This window comes from Zonotrichia albicollis, chromosome 6, assembly GCF_047830755.1.
Source record: "Zonotrichia albicollis isolate bZonAlb1 chromosome 6, bZonAlb1.hap1, whole genome shotgun sequence".
Classification (NCBI taxonomy): domain Eukaryota; kingdom Metazoa; phylum Chordata; class Aves; order Passeriformes; family Passerellidae; genus Zonotrichia; species Zonotrichia albicollis.
In genome coordinates, this window is record NC_133824.1 from 51,467,253 (window position 1) to 51,487,480 (window position 20,228).

Here is a 20,228-nt window from a genome sequence, read left to right on the forward strand (position 1 = left end):
TTGTCAGAAGAGCACCCAACACTTGTCAAATCTCCTCATCTCTCTGGAAAATGAACTTTTCACATCCAGGTTTGCATAGGGTACTTTGAGATAAACTTATACCAACTCAGAGGACTGTTCATTGCTGGTTTATGTTGTGGGAATGTTTCTAAAAGACTGGGGGTTTTTTTCCATGACACAAAGAACAGAAGACTTTACAACTCCCATGACACTTGGCAGAACATGTTTGCAGGCTTAGCTTAAAAGAAAATGGACTTTCCTTGACAATACTCTCCACAGCATTCTGTCAAAAAGAGCATTCTCTGGAGAAATAATGGAGGGGAGAGGCATTCCACAAATTTGTAAGTATTCACTGCATGTCACTTCAGCCCAGAGAGAACTGCAAATTTAGAGAAACAGATGTAATCTCTAAGATGTAAGCCATCTTAGAGAGCAAGATGGCTAGAAAAGAAGCTGTGCTGTCCTGGCACATGCCTGCATTTCTCCCACTGGGTCTCTGTCCAACACACTTGAAAGGAATGCATAGTTTAGCCCTTTATCTTAGAAAAGCTGAGGAACACCTTCTGCATGTCTCAAATATTACTGCTGCCCCAGAACTCCTCTTTTTGTGGGAAACATGACTGAAGAACCAGGTGGTTTTTCATCTGCCTCTTCCAGATCTCTTCTCAGTGGAAATATTTGCTTTTCTTCATTTTAAAGCTCATTTTGAAATAACATTTTCGACCTGACAGTGAGTATTCTCTCCTTACTACCTCACCTAAATTTCTCAAGTCTTGACTACTTCTCATTATTTAATTTTGTATCTACACATTTTTACTACTGGTCAGATCTGAAAATGTCACTTTCTGAAAAGCTCACATTCAAATCCATATATTGCACACTTTTGCACCAATGCACTGATGTTCTGACTGGGTTCTTTCCTGAATTAAATAAAGGAGCAATAACTTTGCATAACTAAAAAAGATGTGAAAATTTGCATTTAGCAATTGTTCATTTAGCAAATTCAGCACTCTTATTTAAAAAGAAAATTGAAGCATAAGCTATACACAGAAATTATAGCTTATTAAATTGTTCAGTAGTTTCTCAAGCCAGTGGCAAAATACTTAGCAAACCCAATACTGAATTACAATTGTTTTGAGGTTTTTAAAATTAAAATATTCATAATCCATATTTAAATGACCTCATTATTTTAAGACCTATTATTCCATCATTTTTGTGAGATTCATACCACCAAGATATGTTTTTGTGCTATTTGCAATCAGAACCATCTCAGGTTCTGAGATGCTACTTGATGCTTGCTTAAAATGAAACCCACAAAACACACGAACTCCAAAATCCCAAGAAGCAGCTTCATGCTCTCACGAACAAATTGATTTGGGTCATCTCCTATTCAACAGGGTGCACACAGCACAGAACATTATTCCACAACAAGACATTAAAACTATAAAATATATAACATATATTTTATATATATAATATATATAATACTATATATTTTATATACTATATTTTATTATATATAAAAGTAATACATGTATTATATTTAATACCATAATTATATTATGAAATTATGTTGTGTTATGTTGTGTTATATGACAGAATATAATATATTGTATTATATATTATATACAGTTATAATATAAATATATAATATATAAAAAATCATATATAATATATATTTTATTATATAAAATATATAATATATTTATTATATAAAATATATAATGATATAATAATATTATATAATATATTGTATAATATATTATATTTTCTATCATATATTATATTATAATATATAAAAATATATCAAATTACTGCTAAAACACCAAAGTACCAGCCTTATCCCAGCCATTTTTATAGGACAGGAGGAGATAACTCACGGGTAGGCTGCTGCCAGCTGCTGGGCCATGCTGTGAGCTGTGGGGTCCCTGTCCAGGGCATACACTGTGATGTCTCTGGCTCTCTCCAGCAGAGCTGCTGTGTGACCTCCAGCTCCAAATGTCATATCCAGGAAACGCTGGGGAGGGAAAACACAAACACTTCCACCTCAGAGCACTGACAAACTGATGGATGGTGCAGAACTTAAGTTTGAAAATCCCCCTCGTGTACTAGAGGAAAACACGCCATTGCCTTTTTGGAAATGTTTCTTGTATTCTGACATCATTGCAATTCTGCAAAAAATAATCTCTCACTCTATCAAAACTAAAAACAAAAAAGAAAACCAAACACCCACAGACAAACAAATAAAAACACCAAAAAAAAAACCCCAACAAAACCAAAACAAACTAAACCAAAAAACCATCCCTTCCAAAAAAAATAACAAAAAAAAAAAAAAAAAAAAAAAAAAAAAACAAAAAAAACAACCAAAAACACAACAACAAAAATACCCCCAAACCTCCTACTGGAATTCTTTAGTCCAGGGAATACATGCTAGCAAAAAGAAAATAAAAGGATTGTCATTGTCTTTGTGACATTGTATCTAAACCAAAGTACAAATGTCACTGCCTCTCTGCACCTTGGTATTGCCATAAATCTTTTCTCTCAGCCCTGATTGAACTGACCTCTGTTGTTGAGGGAAACTCGAGCTAGACCTGAAAAACAAATTCTCCATATACTTGAATATTAATATTTGCATGGGGATTTTTTCCCACTTCTCAGATTATTGTTTTTATGTGAAACAGGTTTTGAAAACTACTTACCAGCTACAATCATATTCAACAGAAATTGATATGAACTAAACTTACTCTCACAAATTATAAGGCCAAGGGTAACAGCAGCTTTTAAGTGATTTTTTTCAATCTAACTCTTGAAAGAACTAAGATTCAACCAAAAAATTCCTTTGGATAAGAACAGAAAGTTAAAGGCAATGAAGAAGAACTAAGAGTCAACCATAAATTCCTTTGGATAAGAACAGAAATTCAAAGGCAATGAAGACCCAAATATCCAGAACCATTTTTTAGAAAACAGACTTCTACATGAAATCCCCCCCCCAAAAATAAATAAGATACTTAGGAGACTAATAATCTAACTCTACTGTGGCTAAAACAATTATTAAACACAATTTCTTCGTGCTATACTATCACATTTCCTAAGCTTATTTTCTAGAAGCAAAAATTTCCTACAATGTTTTACAAAGTTAATGAAGGAAAAAAAATTTAGTGGGTGATCACCCAATATTAAGCTGCATCACTCATATGAAAAATAAAGCACTGACCCAGAATTTTTTGTAAGCAATATCTGTAAGACAAATCTGTGTTAAAGAGAACACACCATCCATTCTAAACAATCTATTTAAGCATTCTGATTTATCTTGTGCCAAAAACAAAAGCATACTCCTTGAAACCAATTTATAAACACAGAACTGAAGCAGTTAAAAAATGTGGTTGTTTCTTTAACTCAACGGAACATAAGAATTTAGCGAAATTTTAAATATACTTGCATAGGCTAAAAACTCCAAGCATGTTCTCTATAAGTTCTCACATACCTGTAAGATTCAGAGAAGCTTTCTTATTAAAGACTCCCATCACTCTGGGTTTTCTTTGCATTGTAACTGTTACTTCTACTACAGCCATAAAATCCAACACTAGCTACTGAGTGGGATATTAAACTAATTAGCTACTTTTTTATTATCTCCCTTCAATGAAAATGACTATAAAAATGTAATTTTTCATTCTGCATTTAGCTTAGCAAATTGTAAAAATGAATATACATTTTAGAAAACAAAAATAAAAAACCTAAGAATAAACTAAAATAAAAATCCAAAATATCTAAATATCTAAAATACAAATTCTCCTAAATTACTTTTAAAATATCCAGGGTATATATGTCATGCTTTGATTTCCACTCAAGTTATTTCCATTTAATCCTTACCAGAACTAATGTACATAAGCAATAAACCTCTAGCTTTTATATTCTAGTTCTGTAGGGAAATCCATTTAGAAAATCCCTTTAGAAATATGTGGAGGAGCAACAGAAAATTAAAACCAGCTTCTTTTTTTTTTTTTTGCATAAGATTAACCCACTCAGAAATGCACTCAAAAACTTAATCACAGGAGTCCCAAGTGTCATTTAGGATTACACTTATTGTGCAGCAACACATTACAATCAAAACCAACCTAAACTACATCATAATTCCTCTTGGAAAAAAAAAAAAGTTTCATCAGCATGAGTCACATCTTCATGGTTGGGTTTGGTTGTTTTGTTTTCTTAAAAAAAAAAACCAAACAAATGCTCTTGTTCTTTATCATAGGTACAAAACTAGGATGAAAACTTTGAAAAAAAATCACTATTTCCTAAAACAGACCTACAGTGTTGGCAGGAAGAGTCACGGAAGGGATAGGAAGTGTCAGAAGAGCTACTTCTATCTTTAAAATAAAATACATTGAAATAATATTTTTTTTCCACTTAAACTCACTAGCAAATTGACTTTCCAGAAAATAGTCTCTTCCCACTAATATGTTTAACTACTCATTTATTTCTTGCATGCCTGCTTGTCTTCTAAACATCTGACTCTTCTTTGGTCATCTCTACAAAGTACTGAACACATGTGATGCTTCTTTCACCATCACTCCTACAAAGTCCTTGGTTCCATCAGGTTTGAACAGCAGAACATGAAAAAATAAATTAGGGACCTTTTTGGCCAAGCCTCCAGACAATTTTGCTTTTTAAGCAACACCTAACACTGAGATTTTTATTTCCAGATGAACTTTTGAAGATGTTTACAAACAGGACAGGAATGCTGTGAACGTGCCTTGAGATGGTTTGTTTTCCAGCATCACTCTCATTCCATGGTTATGACAATGGGAAGATGCCAGCAGCTCACATCCCAGGCAGCAGAGCAAGAACTTAATGCTACAACTCACTTTAGAAGTTTTTTGACCAATCACACAAAGCAAAAGCACATTGACAGCAGTTCTCTCCAACCACTTTAAGCACAGGTACCTTTGGTTAAACAATGCTTGCTTATTTCAAATACAATACCTGCTTGTAAGCCTTAAAACACAATGCACAGAGCTCCATTATTAAGCTTAAAACTTCCTAATGTCTCACTAGATAAACTTTTCTGTAGCTTAGAGAGTTATTCTAGACCAGCATTAATACACAGACCATTGTTCTATTTGTCCTTGCTTTTCTACTTCTTACATAATTTTTCTGCTGACCAATCTCATGGCTGCTGCTTAGCTCTAATCACAGTTCTGCTGTCTCTGAGGCCTGCCTTTTGCAGCTTTCCCCAAAAACCTCTCATTTTATGGATTCCCACAATGGTCTAGCTCATTCAAGAATACTTAAATTTTGTTTAATAGCCTTACCTTTCCTCGCAGACATCTGCTTCTGCTTTCATTCATTTGCAATTTGATACACTTAAGGGTTGACAAGCCCTTTACACACCCTGCTTCTTAGCAAACCACACAGCACATGTTGAAGATAAACCAAAAATAAACATTGGCAATGCAAGGCGGAGAAGAGAGAGGATGGGGTGGTTGTGCCATGGCACAGTGACAAACTCACAGCATTGTGACAGCACTGGGAAGCTCCAATGAAGAACCCAAGCAAGCCATTCACCTGCTGTGAATGAACACAAACTCACTGAATTCCCCTTACTCAAAGAACCAACACACACCACCCCAAACCTTTAAGCAACACCAGCCATGGTCTTTAACCTGAGAGCACCAGATTTAATCCACATCCACTGCTGCCATCCTATTGCACAAGTTCCATACCTCCTTGGTGATTTCTCATGGGTAGCTCCTCACAGCACTGACTCCAACTCCCTTCACAGCACAGACAACAAACTCCAGCTCCCTTCTCACCCAGCTACCCCACTCTTACGGCATTCATCCTCATTGGACACAGCTGTGGCCTGTTAAGGGCAGGCCTGTTCCTAATCTTTGGTAATTAGTACAGCTGCAGCTCCTCAGGTGTAAGACTATCTTCTGCACTATCTTTATTTTCTTACATTCTATCCCTCCACAATCCACCTCCTCATAATCCAGCTGTTCCACTCAAAAGCTACACTCTGCATCTAGGATCTGAAAAAAAACCCAAAAAAACCCAACAAAACTATCACCTTAAGTTATCAAATAGAAAGATTATGATATTAACATGACCATTTTGGAGCACTGGTGAGATTAGAAATTAATCACTGTAATATCCTGCTCCATAATATGCTTCTTACATATTCCTTCCATCTTTCACGCCTGAAATAAAAGATGCATCATTTTTTTCCTTCCTCTTTCTCTCTTGCCTACTAGTTTTTAATCAAATGAAATTAAATGACATTTTATCCTCCTGGTCCTATAAATACTGGGAAAGATTATTACATGAATTTCTCCTGCAGTGACTCACCATTCCATTGTTAAGTTATGATAGTCCCATCAGAGTCCCCATGGGAATTTCATAATCAGTTTGTGACTGCAGGTTTTAGAAAGCATTTGGCTCTTTTATGACACAGAGAGCAACAAACTAAAATTTCACAGCTTTCATTTTCCAGCTAGCTCTACTACAGTTAGAGAGACACAAAGAGTTGGGGTTCACCATTTTGGTATACAAGACTTGGTACAGAAAAGCTCTCATAATAAAGACCTTTTAAGCATTTCATTTTACTGTGGCTGATTTGGAACTCCTGTAATGATTATGTTCCACATGTGATAAAGTTTACTCCACAACACTTGACAGCTTTTGTGATTTTGTGATTATTTTTCCTTTGCTGTGTAACAAAATGAGATTGCAGAACTTCCACAAAATTGAGACTCAAACGTGACACATAAATTGAATCATCATAATGCCGGTTTTTAAAAGCTCACAATTCCAGTATTTGCCACTCACTTCTTTCTTTATGTTTTAAAGGCAAGAACTTTATATTCTTTTTTAAGTAATTTGATCCTTTAGATGTATGATTTCATTTTCCCCTAATTACTTCAAGCACTCCATCAGATGATCTTCCAAAAAGTCTTTTTTCTTCTTCTCACAACCCTGACATTGTCTGAAAGAGGACTCTGACATATTGGACAGTATCTCCAAAAGATTGTGGCAAATTGTACAAGCCCCCTGAGACATGCTGAGTTAGGATACAGGACATGGCAAACAACCTCCTGTCCTGGGCATCAGTGCCCCATGAGCAGCCTCTCTCTCCCCATTCCATGGGACAAACTCCTGCCATTCCTCTTTTTGTCCAGGCAACCTCTCTGGCTCATTAATACATTGTGATAAAGATCATTAATACATCCTGATAAAGATCATTAACACATTGTGATAAAGATCATTAACACATTGTGATAAGCAAGCACACATAAGGCATTTTCCATGGCTCTTTCCAATACACAGAATTAATTTCTTCTAAAACCAGAAAGGCTGTTATTGCCCAAAAAGTGACCTTGCACTGCGTAATTATTTAATTCTATTAACAGAACTTATTTAGTTCTATTAATTCTATTAATTAATTCTGTTAACTGAATGTATTTAATACTGTTAATTCTATTAATATAATTTAATTCCATTAATTGAATTTATTTAATTATATTAATTATTTTATTTGATTATTTAATTCTATTTATATTATTAATTCCCCAGTCCTGTTTATCCACTTTTTCGATTAAATAAAAATGAAAAATCCATATTGACAGTGACCATCTTGAGTCCCTTCAGCAAGTGTAATCACTTAAACCATTTTATCTCCAAGTTCTTCCTCTGATAAAAAAATAAAATAAATAAAAATCAGTCTCGAAAGAACCTTCCCAGAAAATGCTGATCCTTCCTCCAATGGTTTAATGCACAACCACAAGAGACAGCCCCACAATTACTCCTCTCTGAAGCTCCTGCTGTTGGCATTTGTCCCCTTCTTGCCTAAAAGAAAAATTTCATTGAATGGCAGCCATTCAAGCACAGTGAGTAAAGCATTTTGCAGTACTCCTCCCAACTTAAATGCTCATAAGAATAATCCAACAACATGAATGCCATGTTTAAAATATGAGCAGAAGAAAAATTAGCTTCAAGAATCCCACCCCTAGCCAGTACCACATCAATGCCATGGATAACATTTTAACTAAACAGCGTTCCATGCCTAATGGAGGATTTCCATCCAGAACTGGGCTGCACAAGTGAAGAAACCAGAAACCCAGAAACTAGATTTATTTGAAAAAAATTACAAACTAGAAACCCAGAACTTAGTTCTGGGAGAAAGGAAATACAGCCACAAACCGTGCTGCAAAAGCTGAGAAAACAGCCCCAGCACCCCACCACTCATGTTTCATCTCCCAGAAGAGTTGCAAAGAACAAAAATGATAAAATTAGTATAGTTTCAGTTTTAGCAATGATGAAATAAGAATATTTTCAGTTGTATCAATGACGAAAGGAGTATAGTTTCAGTTGTATCAATGACGAAAGGAGTATAGTTTCAGTTGTATCAATGACGAAAGGAGTATAGTTTCAGTTCTACCAATGACGAAAGGAGTATAGTTTCAGTTGTACCAATGACGAAATGAGTATAGTTTCAGTTCTACCAATGACGAAATGAGTATAGTTTCAGTTCTACCAATGACGAAATGAGTATAGTTTCAGTTCTACCAATGACGAAATGAGTATAGTTTCAGTTCTACCAATGATAAAATTAGTATATTTTCAAGAAACTTGCAGAACATACTTGTTTTGAAAATGGCACTCTTACCGCTTTTTGCAGGATTGTAAAAACCACCCACAATCAGAGTACTGATTTATTTAAAACATACTACGAAGGAAAAACTAAAGAACAGCTAGCCAGCATCCAAGCTACGCTGCCTAACATTTCAGCTCCCTAGAAGAAAAGGAAATACCTGGAAACTGCTTCCTGAAGAAAGAGAAATAAAATGGAGACTCTCATACAATTGGCATTCACACAAATGTCGAAGTAACAGTCTTTTTTCTTGGAGTATTATTATTATTACACTGAGTAATACACAGGAAAGTGCACAAAAACACGATGAGAGAAATAGGTTCTGTAGTATTTCTGTAATATTAAAGCCACCATCAACCAGTGTATTCCAAGCCAATCAAAGCTAGATCACAGTGCTCCTCTCTGTTTTTACTGATCTTTCTCAGTAGGATGACAAGCCAACATTTTTCACAATAATAAATTTTTCATACTTGAAATGAGAGCTGGTGTTTGCTTGAAAATGCAAAGAAGGTCAAAATAAAAGGATGTTTGTTAAGGCTAACAATAAATATTTATTACTGCATTGCCAGCCACTGTTGGCCTGTATTAAAGTTTTTGTTCTTATTTTATTTGTATCTACTCCATCTCTTTGTGGAAAAAAAAATCCTGAGAGCAGAAAAGCAATATAAACAAAACAATCAACACACTGCAAGATGCTTTTTGCTACTTCATTTTTCTGATGTTCCTACGATGAGTCATGTTCTCGAAACTCGCTGTCTGAATTTCCTTGGTATTCACAACAGAAATTGGTCATTGTCACAACACAACTTGTTTTCCACTCTGCTTTATTTTCCAAATATCAACTCTAAGTGCAATAAAAGACATCTGACCTCTTGTTCAAACACCTTGGATTTTCTACAGCTTACTATTTTAAGGCACTCAACTATTTAATATACACCAGGCAGAACGAGCTGAATTGAAGTGGGGAGCATTGACAACAAATTCTATAGGAACTTTTCCTAGCAGTGATGTTTTTTTCCCAAGAAATAGTTGATCTGCTTTATCCTTTTATTATTACATCTTTCACAACTAATCACTGCAAAGGTATGAATAGAGACATGGTAAAAATAGTTACTGTTGTCAGTGTTTCTTGCATAAAGTACACAGACTATTGTTTGGGCACATATTTGAAGTCCGCTGTGAGAAAAGGCAATCTCTTCTCAGTGCCTCAGGATTTTATTTTCCTTCTGCAAAGCTCAAAATTGAGAATTAATGTTTAGTGCTGGCCTTTGTTAAGACCACCCTCACTGAACCTATAGTTTCAATAAACACAGAGAGAAAATTAATCTGAAGGACAAATGAAATCTATACTCTTTTCCTTCTATGAGTAAGGAAAAATACATCCAAACTTCAACCTCTTTTCTTCCAACTTCAACACCAATTTCAGCTCCAGTGGATGAGCAATGATTTTTCATCCTAAAACACATCAGGTCTATATGGCAGCAGATAGGAACAGAAGTTCTGTTGCTTTGAAATCCATAATTTTCACCCAAATTCAGTTACTAACATTTCATTCAGGCCTTTCTAACAGCGATTCTTTGGGAGATGGCCAAAAGGTACAAGGATTTGCATATTGCTGAGGTTTTCCTTTAATTCCACTTCTTTATTACATCATCAAACCACTTTGGATTGACCACGATGCACCTTAAAAAGCAGGAATCTATGGAGATATTGAACTGCTTTCATTTCAATATGATTGTCCAAGTGGACAGAGAACCCAAAATTTTTTTCAGAAAAAAACTTCCCATGTCACTGCATGCAGCAACATCCTACATGACAATTCTAGGAACAGAAAAATATGATTATTCCATCTTTTAATGCTATTTGAAATGCACAAGGAGACAATATAGATAGAGAGTTCTATTCAGGACATGCTTACTAACAAACACTAAAATCATCATGTTCAGTAATTTTAAGTACCATGTGATGATGCAATTACAGAGTCAGTACATTTTCAAGAAACTCGCAGAACATATTTGTTTTGAAAATTGCATTCTTTCCACTTTTTACAGGATTGGAAAAAAAAAACCCAACATATATTCCATATTTCTATATCAACAAAGAAAAAGCAGACAAAACCATTTTGTCCAAATTAATTCACAACCACCAAAACCCAAATTCACAACTCCAAAAGCCCCAAAAGAGCAGAAATGGGGTCTTTATGGCCATCAAGCCAAGCAGGGGCCAGCACACCGAACTTCTGAGCTTTGGGGGACGAGCACACAGGTTCAAGAGGATGAATTCATCATAGGATGAATTCAATAGGATGAATTAAATGTGAATTCACTACAGGATGAATTCAATAGCATGAGTTAAATTTGAATTCAACATATGATTAAAGCAATAATATAAATTCAATTTGAATTCATCCTAGGATGAATTCGGTAATATAAATTCAATTTGAATTCATCCTAGGATGAATTCAATGGGGTCAATTCAGTGGGGCCAATATTAACCTTCTCTGCCCAGGGAGGGCTGAAGGCTCTTTTGAATGGTTATGCAGGATGTACATAGGGAGATGCCAAGTGCTCAAGGGGAAATGTCTGGCAGCAGAAAATGCATTTCAACTAACAGAAAATACATTCTCAGAGGATGTAATGCTCGAATTCAGACATTTTCACAAGAAATTAATGAAAGGAAAAAAAACTTGTTCCGCAGCAAAGTGTTTTAAAAGAAAGCAAAAGTATCAGGTTTATGTATTTTCACCCTAATAGCTGATCTAAACCACATTGGCTGCTGAAGTTGTTCACCAACAAAATGAACACTGCATTTCTCCTGACCTTTTTCTCCAGGTCACCTCCAAAGCATGCACAACTCAAAGCTACAATCCAGATTTCCACAAACTGCTGATTTTATATATATATATATATATAAAATATGTCAGTGTATATATACACACACATATATGTCAGCATTATATATATAATATATATAAAATATTATATATTACATACATTATATCTACACACATGTATATACACATATGTATGTCAGCATTATGTATTTTATATATTATATATAATATATTATAATATATATGATATATAATATAGTATATAGTACATTATATATATATAATATAGTATATAGTACATTATATATATATATATATATATATAAAATATATTATTGAAGCTGGAGCTCTCTGACATGCCAAACATGTCAAAAGTATTGTTTAGATATGCTGAAAACAGCAACTGAACAATCAAGTTTCTCACATTAAAGGAAAAAATTCTCCTAAACATTTACCACATATTCAACATGTGCATTTCTTACAGCACTATATGTGCACTACACATAATTCTGTCCATCATTTCCCACTAAATCAGAGTCACCATTTCATCTTCTTTCTTATATGGACTGTGAGCTTTTTCAAAGAAATCTCACGATCAGTTTTTGCAAAACATGTGTGTGAGTCTAAATTATGTGAGATACATGCAGAAAATCTTAGTTCTGCAGCTCACCGCTTTTGAAGCCACATGTCTTGGAGCAGTTTGGACAGATCATGGCCAAATATACCAGAAAAGAAAAAGATAAAAAAAAACACTGGGATGGTCTTTTCTTAGCATATGCTCTGAACAAGTCCAGAAAATTGTAATAACCAACAGGAAGCTAAATTTTAATTGTATAATAACTTAAAGGTACAATTCTGTCAGAGACAGAAAGGGAATCATTCCAAATCTCCTCACATAGATTCTATTTCAAGCACCATTTTGCATTTTAAGTTGCTCACAGTTATTTCTGAACAAACTTTAATGGTCAGTGTGTGCAGCAAATGAAAGAACTTGGCACAAAAGGAAATTTGAACCACTCCCTTAGGTCACTGTGAACATATTTATGTATGAATGAAAATAAAATAAAAAGCAATTATTTAAAAACTTAGGTAAGTGAACACTTCCAAATCAATAAACCCCAAAGCTATTAATTGCAGTGCAAAGTCACAGCCAGGTAAAGTCACTGACAGCAGCTCAGTTACACAGAGCTCAGTGTTGGCTTTGGGACACCTTATTATGGGAACAAACAATCCATTGGAGAGAGACTAATGGAAGTGGGATCACTTTTCCTCTGAAAGACACATGGAGTCTTTTTTCTGTCAACTCAAGTTCATGGCTGGACTCAGCTTACAGCTCTGATCAGGCCAGCATGCTTAAAACCTCACAGTGTGTAGGAACCTCACAAATATTCTCCTGCCAAAAGCTAAAAATTACCTTCATTCTAAATAATTACTATAAAAATAACTGTTTATTATTTATTTTAATCATCATTATTAGTACTTCTCACAATTCTCAATTTATTTGAAATGTAACAGAGTAATAAAGCTCCAACCTATTAAAAAAAAAAATCACAAACACACAAAAAAATCCCAACCCTCACCCACAGGCCTCTCCAGAAGAACACATTCTGCTTGAAAAATTATGTATTTTTACTGTTCATCTTGGGCTGAAGTGTAAACCCAAGATCATAACTTGTACAAAGTTGCCAATTCAATTATACTATGACTCAAAGTTGCTCTTAAGAGTAATTTGCCCTTCAACATCAAAAAAATCTACTCATCCAAAAATTCTAAACAGTTCTTTCTTAGTAATATTATTTCACTTAACATTCCCTACTGATTAAGTAATGGCTATTAAAAAAAACTCCCAAAAAAACCACAGAACAAAAAACCTCAGCATATTTTCAAATAAATTTCAAATACATTATTCTTCTCCAAGAGAAAGTCAAAAGGCAGGAATTTGGGAATAATTTGCAATTTGATTTTAACATATTTCATGCAATAAGTTTAACTATTTTTCCAAAAATCAACTCAATGAATTCTTTTCTCTCTCCACTTATTTTCGTTCTCTGTAACTCATGGAAGAATACAGGTTACATTAGTCCTCTTTTCCAAAAATTCATAGAATATTTTAGCACCATGGTAGAATTCAGCCATGTATTTATGAAATACCAACAAATATTTTCAAAGCCTTTACTTTAGTTTGCATTAAAATATCTCAAAATAATTTACAACGACCTTATATTTTTTTGCAATTCTATAGTATATTTTACAGCAATTGTTTACCATATTGTAAAAAAGAACCCTATAACCTTACTGATAAGGTAACTAACTATAGCTGAACACAGTCACACTCTAAAACAAGTGGCAGCACAGCTCATTTTTCATTATTTAGAAATGCAGTGCTACTAAACTTCATCCAACAGGGAAGATTTAATGACCTGCAATACACTGTAACTGGAGATGCTCATATTCTCATCCAGCATGCAAATACTATACACTAATACATAATTAAAGAACAGGCAGTTACTGATTTATATTTATGTGAGATCAGCTTTACAAAAAGGAACATACTTCAGGCTCACAGGCAATTAAAACCAGATTAATTTCCTACCACAAACATGAGTTCCAACTCCTAGTGAGAACAGCAGGACTTGTAATGTGCTTTTATACCCTTCATTACATTAATACAGCAATCAAAACAAAAACTGTCAATCACCCCTGACAAAAATACTGAGAATAAAAACCTTGTAGAACCATGCACTATAATCTATATAGTATATTCACAGTTATATTTGTTTTCATATAATCTATTGATCAGAGAAGTTACCTATTGATTACTTGGCCCTTCAGAGCATAAAATCCAAGACCAGGCATCCCCAACCAACCTCTTGTGGAAACAGCCCAGGTGGTTCAATAGTGGCACAAAAAGTCTGAGCAGAATGCAATTATAGCAATAAAATATCTTTAAAATGTTGATGTAAGCCAGTGGGGAAAAAAAACCAGGCATGCACAATCTGCCATCTGAACAAGGGTCCCTTTGCTTCCATTTTAAGGCAAAAACATCCTCAATTCCACCAGCTGTGCACTTCAATACAGAATGCCACGGTGGAAATCCCAGAATACAATGGCATGACGAAATCAAGCAAATTTTTGGAGTGGAGGATCTATTTTCTAAACAAACAAGATATTCAGCTGTGAGTTACAGAAAGCATAAACAAGTGGATTAAGAACATATTAAATCACACCTTGGGCTGAAGCTGTTGAGCTCATTGGTTGTGTTTCCATGTGACAGTGAGATGCTATCATGAACCAAAAGCTGAGCAAACTCCACTCTCTGATAACACCCTTTATTTACCAACAAAGTACTGCCTGTGGCAGCATGCTGCACAAGGAGGAGCTGCTTTGGCTCACACCTGTTGGTTCCCAGTGGCTGAAACAAGGATTACCTCTAATTACACAGATTAGATAGAGGCAGTATTTTAATGAGCTGGTTCTAACACAGCAGTGCTGCAAAACTCAACAAATGGGCCCAATGACACTGAACACCCTAGTGTAAAAAACTGCTCTAAAAATCCCTACAAACACACAGAAAATAAGACAGCTTTTACCACAAGAAGAGTAGAAAGGCAGTAAACTTGCTTGCTCCCCTTTGTCTGATATTTATTGCCTGCAAACAAGTTGTTTTACACAGTTTTTTATGGTGATGCTTGCATGCCATGATCCTTTATTAGAGACCAAAGGAATTATCACTAGCAAAACTAATTTGCTTTATGATCTGCACACACAGAGGATGCAGTTCTTTTTAAACAAACCTGTTATCTAACTCAAGATCAAGCAAGTGAATATGACAGAGCAGGGAACCATACAGATAACAGTATCAATTCCATGCAATTACAGATAAGCAGTTGCATCCTTCAGCACAAAGCAATTAAACGTGTTGATTTAGCTATCTTGGAATCAACATGCACAGATAGATGGGCCTGTGAGTTTTGTAACTGTTAGCTTTACCCTGTATTTTCATCCAAAAGTTAGTTACACAAGAAGACAATAATTAAATAGTTACAGTTTTAAATCATCTCATCAACAAGCAAAACCTGAGCCACCAAGTGTGCTCTAATCCATGTTAGACATTTAACAGCTCCAACAGGACATAGGATTAGGAGTTTATCTTAGTGGGATACATTTTCTTCCTACTGAACTTCACATATTTTCTTATGTTATTAAGCTTATTTTAAGATGGGAGCACTCTTCTGTTCTGAACACACAACATCCTCACGCAGGTGGGTGTACCCAGGCACTCTGCCTATACCAGCACCACACAAACGAGGGCACACCAGAGGTGCTGCTGACCCAGCTGAGTTGTCTTCCACCTCCCTTCCATGAGTGGAACCGCTCAAGAATAGTCATGTCTACTCTAAATACATGTCATCACCCTAAAAATCTCTGTATGGAAAGGTAAAATGCCTTAATGCAAAACCCAGCACCGTTACTGCTTTTTTTCTTTCAATGTCATGGTAGTTTTTGATAACTTGGCCCTTGAATTCCACTCTTTGGCTTTCAGCATGGATATATTTTAATATACTAATCAAATAGAAAACTAGCAACCTGACTTGCTGAGCTAAAATAATGACATTTCTAAACTGTATAGGAAAATGCTTTACAGAGCCATAAAAAACATAGGACTAAGAATATGTTTCCAAGTGTACTTAATGGACTGCTTGATAAATTATTTTGACTATTACAGTATTTGAAACTATTCTAAAGCTGGTACCTTAATTGTTTCATGCCCTAGTAGGTGTTAAAATTTATTTTCTGGATTTTCCAAATGCCAGGTTCTGAGCACTTATTCGTGCCCACTCAGAGCCAGGTCAACAAGACAGAATTTTTTATAACCTTTGCTGAAATGAAGTCTTGAGTCTCTAATTATTCTCTCCACCAGCAGATAAAAGACTAACAAATACTTCCAAGACTGGTGCTGCTGATGCCACTTAGTGATTTAAATTTTTTCCCTTCCTGCCTGGAAGAACAAAGTAACCCACTAGAAATTTTGTGCAACATTTGTAAATTTGTAAAAGCAATCCATTGACCACAGCAAGGCAAAACCTCTGGCTGTGACATGCAATGTGTCCCTGTACACAGAACACAACCTCTGAACATTCAAGTGTTCTACTAAGTACATCATCAGCATTGATTTGGTGGTGTTATGAAGAAAGCATTGTCCCACACAATTCAAAAACCTTGGTTTGTTCATTAGCGTACATAAACACTCCTGAAAAGTTACTCCACCTAAAGCAAATGACAATCCCAACTACTGGTGAGATTTTCCAGACTTTTGTACTGAGATACAAAAATTCCATTAAAGGTGAGGAATCTTGTTTCTTTATCTCCAGTACTCCAGCTTAGACCAGACTGATTCTGCCAAGCAAATTCTGCCTAATCCAAAGAATTTTGAAGTGCTAAAACCCAAAAAATATATATGTGCTAATGGTGCGTGAGAAATGGGATGAGAACAAGTAGGTTATTATCACCAGTTTTAACTCTATTACCAGGATTACATGAGTAATATTTTACAAAGTAATCAACTTCATCACCAAAAGTACTGTGGTAGCTTGTACTACTGTACAAACCACAAAACAACAGTTCCCAAACTACTAAATTCAAAATCCAAGCTACAACTTTCCACAAAAGCAATCTTCTCTTAAATCTCCTACACAGAGCAAGAAAAAAAAACTCTTTCATTTCAGCTAAACTTATCTGATTTTACCTAGAAACAGAACACTTCCAAGTAGAGCTTTATTCTTCTCAGATGAATGCTTTGCTTTAAATCCTTACTGCTGTCTTTCAAATTGGAAAAGATGCTTTGAAATATGCTGCATTTTACTCTTCAAGAACTAATTCTATTGCTAGTCTCTCAGACAAATATGATTTTGGTGATCATATTCAAAACATCTAAGCTTCTTCACAACTGATGAAATAGAACTAATGCCTACATGACAGAGTTACAGTCCTAAAACTAATCAAAAATTTAGTTTTTAAAATGTAGCTAACATGCAAAATCAAAATACTAAACACTTTAATAGAGAATAAAACTAAATTAGGGAAACATAAAAACCTGTTAGAAAAGGAGCAAAACCAGATAAAACCAAGATAAAGATAACAAAGGAAAAATGCAGGAAGAAGGAAATCCTTTAGGAAGGAGGGAGGATGAAAAAGAACTGCACCAATAAGGCTCACACTCCTAGGAGAAAGTTGGTATGAGGGAAATCTCCAGTCCAGAAAAACAATAAGATCACATTCAAAGAACAAATTTCAGAGCCAACTGATCATTTCAGGAGAGAGCAGAACACCTTCCATCACTGCTGCTTTATATGAAACCAGGCTTAGATGAGGACAAGAAAGTAGGAAATGTGGAAAAGAATTCCCTTAGGACACATCTCTCTGCTCCAATAAAACATCCAAAGGCTCCAGCAGTTTTCTGTGGAGAACTATTAAAATTGTTTTTATACAGCTGCAGCAGATGGTATGATTCACTTATCTCAAAATAAAAGAGCTCAGGGAACTTGATGATATTATCAAGCATCAAGTTAGAACAAATAAAAAAGTGCCTTTCATGCAAATATTGAAACCATGAATAATGTGGAGAGAAGTCCAGTATGTAACACACTCTGTAGAGAGATGGAAGTAGAAAAAAACCACAGTGCCAGTGACTGTCCCAACACATGTCACAGTCAAGAGGGCAACAATGCACACCAGAAAACTTAAAAAAGCTTCAACTCATAAAAATAAACACCTCACCTTTTCAGGAGGCTGCAAGTATCTGCGCTTTTGGTTCTTCAGCCCAGCCTTTTATGCCCTCCTGTTGATGCCCTGCCCCTGTGTGCCCTCTGTGTGATTGCTCAGCACCCCTGGGCACTCCCTGGCTCCTCACCTTCAATAGCATTCACCTGTCCTGCACAGCTGGACACAACTGGGGATCAGCCACAGCCCCACTCCAGTCACCACAAACTCAATTCCTACAACTGCATTCTAGTGAGTGCACTAGTCATTAACCAACACTAAACCCACACTGTGCAGACCTGCAGTCTATTAAAGCATTAAAAGAAATTTAAATAAATAAATTACTTCAAATACTTGCTTTTTATGTACTGAGCCCCACTCCCAATCATCACAAACTCTGGGCCCACAAATGATATTATACAAGTACAACCCCCCAGCTTCCCCCTCCAAGGGAGTCCTTCCATGACTGTTGTCAGATGAAGGCAGCACCAGGAATAGAAAATAATCATTCTTTCCCTTCCCCTTCTCTCAGGCTTCCATCAGCAGCTGCAGCAATGGAATTTTGGAGTGCCAGGAACTGGACACCTGGCCAGGTGCACTCCTGATGTGAACCAGTGCTGTGGCACCGATGCTCCTGTGACTCAGCAGTGTCCTTCCATCTAAAGAGCTCCAGTGAGAAGAAAAACTGTTGAAGAGAAAAAGAAGTTATCATCAAAGAATCTTCCACCTCCTCCAATCTCTAGAGAGGCCTTTGTTCACCATCCTAGCTTCAGCATTCATCACATATGGAAGTCGTACAGGCCTTTCTTACAGATCAAAATTATTGTCTCAGCTTTTAGAAATAAGAAACTCAGCTGCAACCAGCCATTCATGTTCGCACTCCTCTGCTCTCAGTGGGGACAAGCAGGAGTCCTGCACAAAGCCTGCAAGGTTTGTTTTCTCTAATAATGCAAATGACCAAACAAAAAAAAAAAAAAATCAAACCTTGCTTTCCTCCCAATGCTTTAAGGTAGTTTTATTTTCCTTAATGAAACAGCTTCAAGATATGTCCTGTTGTCCCATGTGCCCCATCCAGCCCTTTGCCTCAAGCTGCATGGTGGTAAAAACCACACACACACACACAAAGGAACTGACAAACAGGAGAAAGGAAGGCTCAAATGCTACTGGAAAACGCTGCTCATTACCTGGGGATGGTGGGCTCACACATGGACAAAAAACCCCCATTTATTATTAAAAACCAGGGCATAACACAAGATGAACACCAAACATGAAAATTACCAACACTGAAAACGTAATTGGCAAGACAACACAAAAAATATAATTATTTTTGAGTTTTAAAAGGCCTTGAATGATGCTTTAAAGAGTTTAGGAATAGTGAAGAAACATCAATCACTACTAATAGGACAGTTCTTAATGACTAAAAGTTTAAAAGGTCCTCAAAGGATTCTAAACATCTGTAAGTGCACAGGCATGGTAAAAAGCATAATTACTGAATATGTGACCTAACAGAGAAAAAACCCAAACTGAGTACTATAAAAATCAGAGAGGATAGTAAAAGATAATGGCAACAACAGGTCTATTCAACAGAAACATCTTACACCACACAAACTTTAACAGCAAAGAACAATTAATCCAAGTTGCTAAAACCAAAATACTTCAGTGGGATGGCAGTCAGTAACCCAGAGCTGACAACTGTGCTTTAATTACATTTGAGACTGTTACCAATTAGTTAGTCTGCAGCACTACAGGCTTCATGCTATGACTCAGTGCACTGACTCATTCAGGAAAACTTTCCTACACAACTACCCGGGCACCCACAAGGATGCAAGATCAAAAGGAAAGTACTTACACTGACCTTCTTAGCAAAAGTCTTGTTTTAAATTTAGATGACCAAAAGTAGATAGTGACACAAGTGCTCAAGTAGGCTTTTTGAAAGGGAGACTTTCAGGAGCACTGTTTTAACTCCATTTCAGATCAACATCTCAAAAA

At 35.7% G+C, this 20,228-nt stretch overlaps 1 protein-coding gene across 5 annotated transcripts in view; it reads right to left on the bottom strand.

Moving 5' to 3' along the window:
- Positions 1–20,228, bottom strand: part of METTL15 (methyltransferase 15, mitochondrial 12S rRNA N4-cytidine) — an 84,064-nt gene that overhangs the window by 49,189 nt on the left and 14,647 nt on the right. For all 5 annotated transcript variants that reach the window (XM_074543767.1, XM_074543768.1, XM_074543770.1 and 2 more), the window contains one exon: positions 1,881–2,017. In XM_074543767.1, the coding sequence (XP_074399868.1) occupies positions 1,881–2,017 (137 nt within the window). The remainder of the gene's footprint in view (positions 1–1,880; positions 2,018–20,228) is intronic.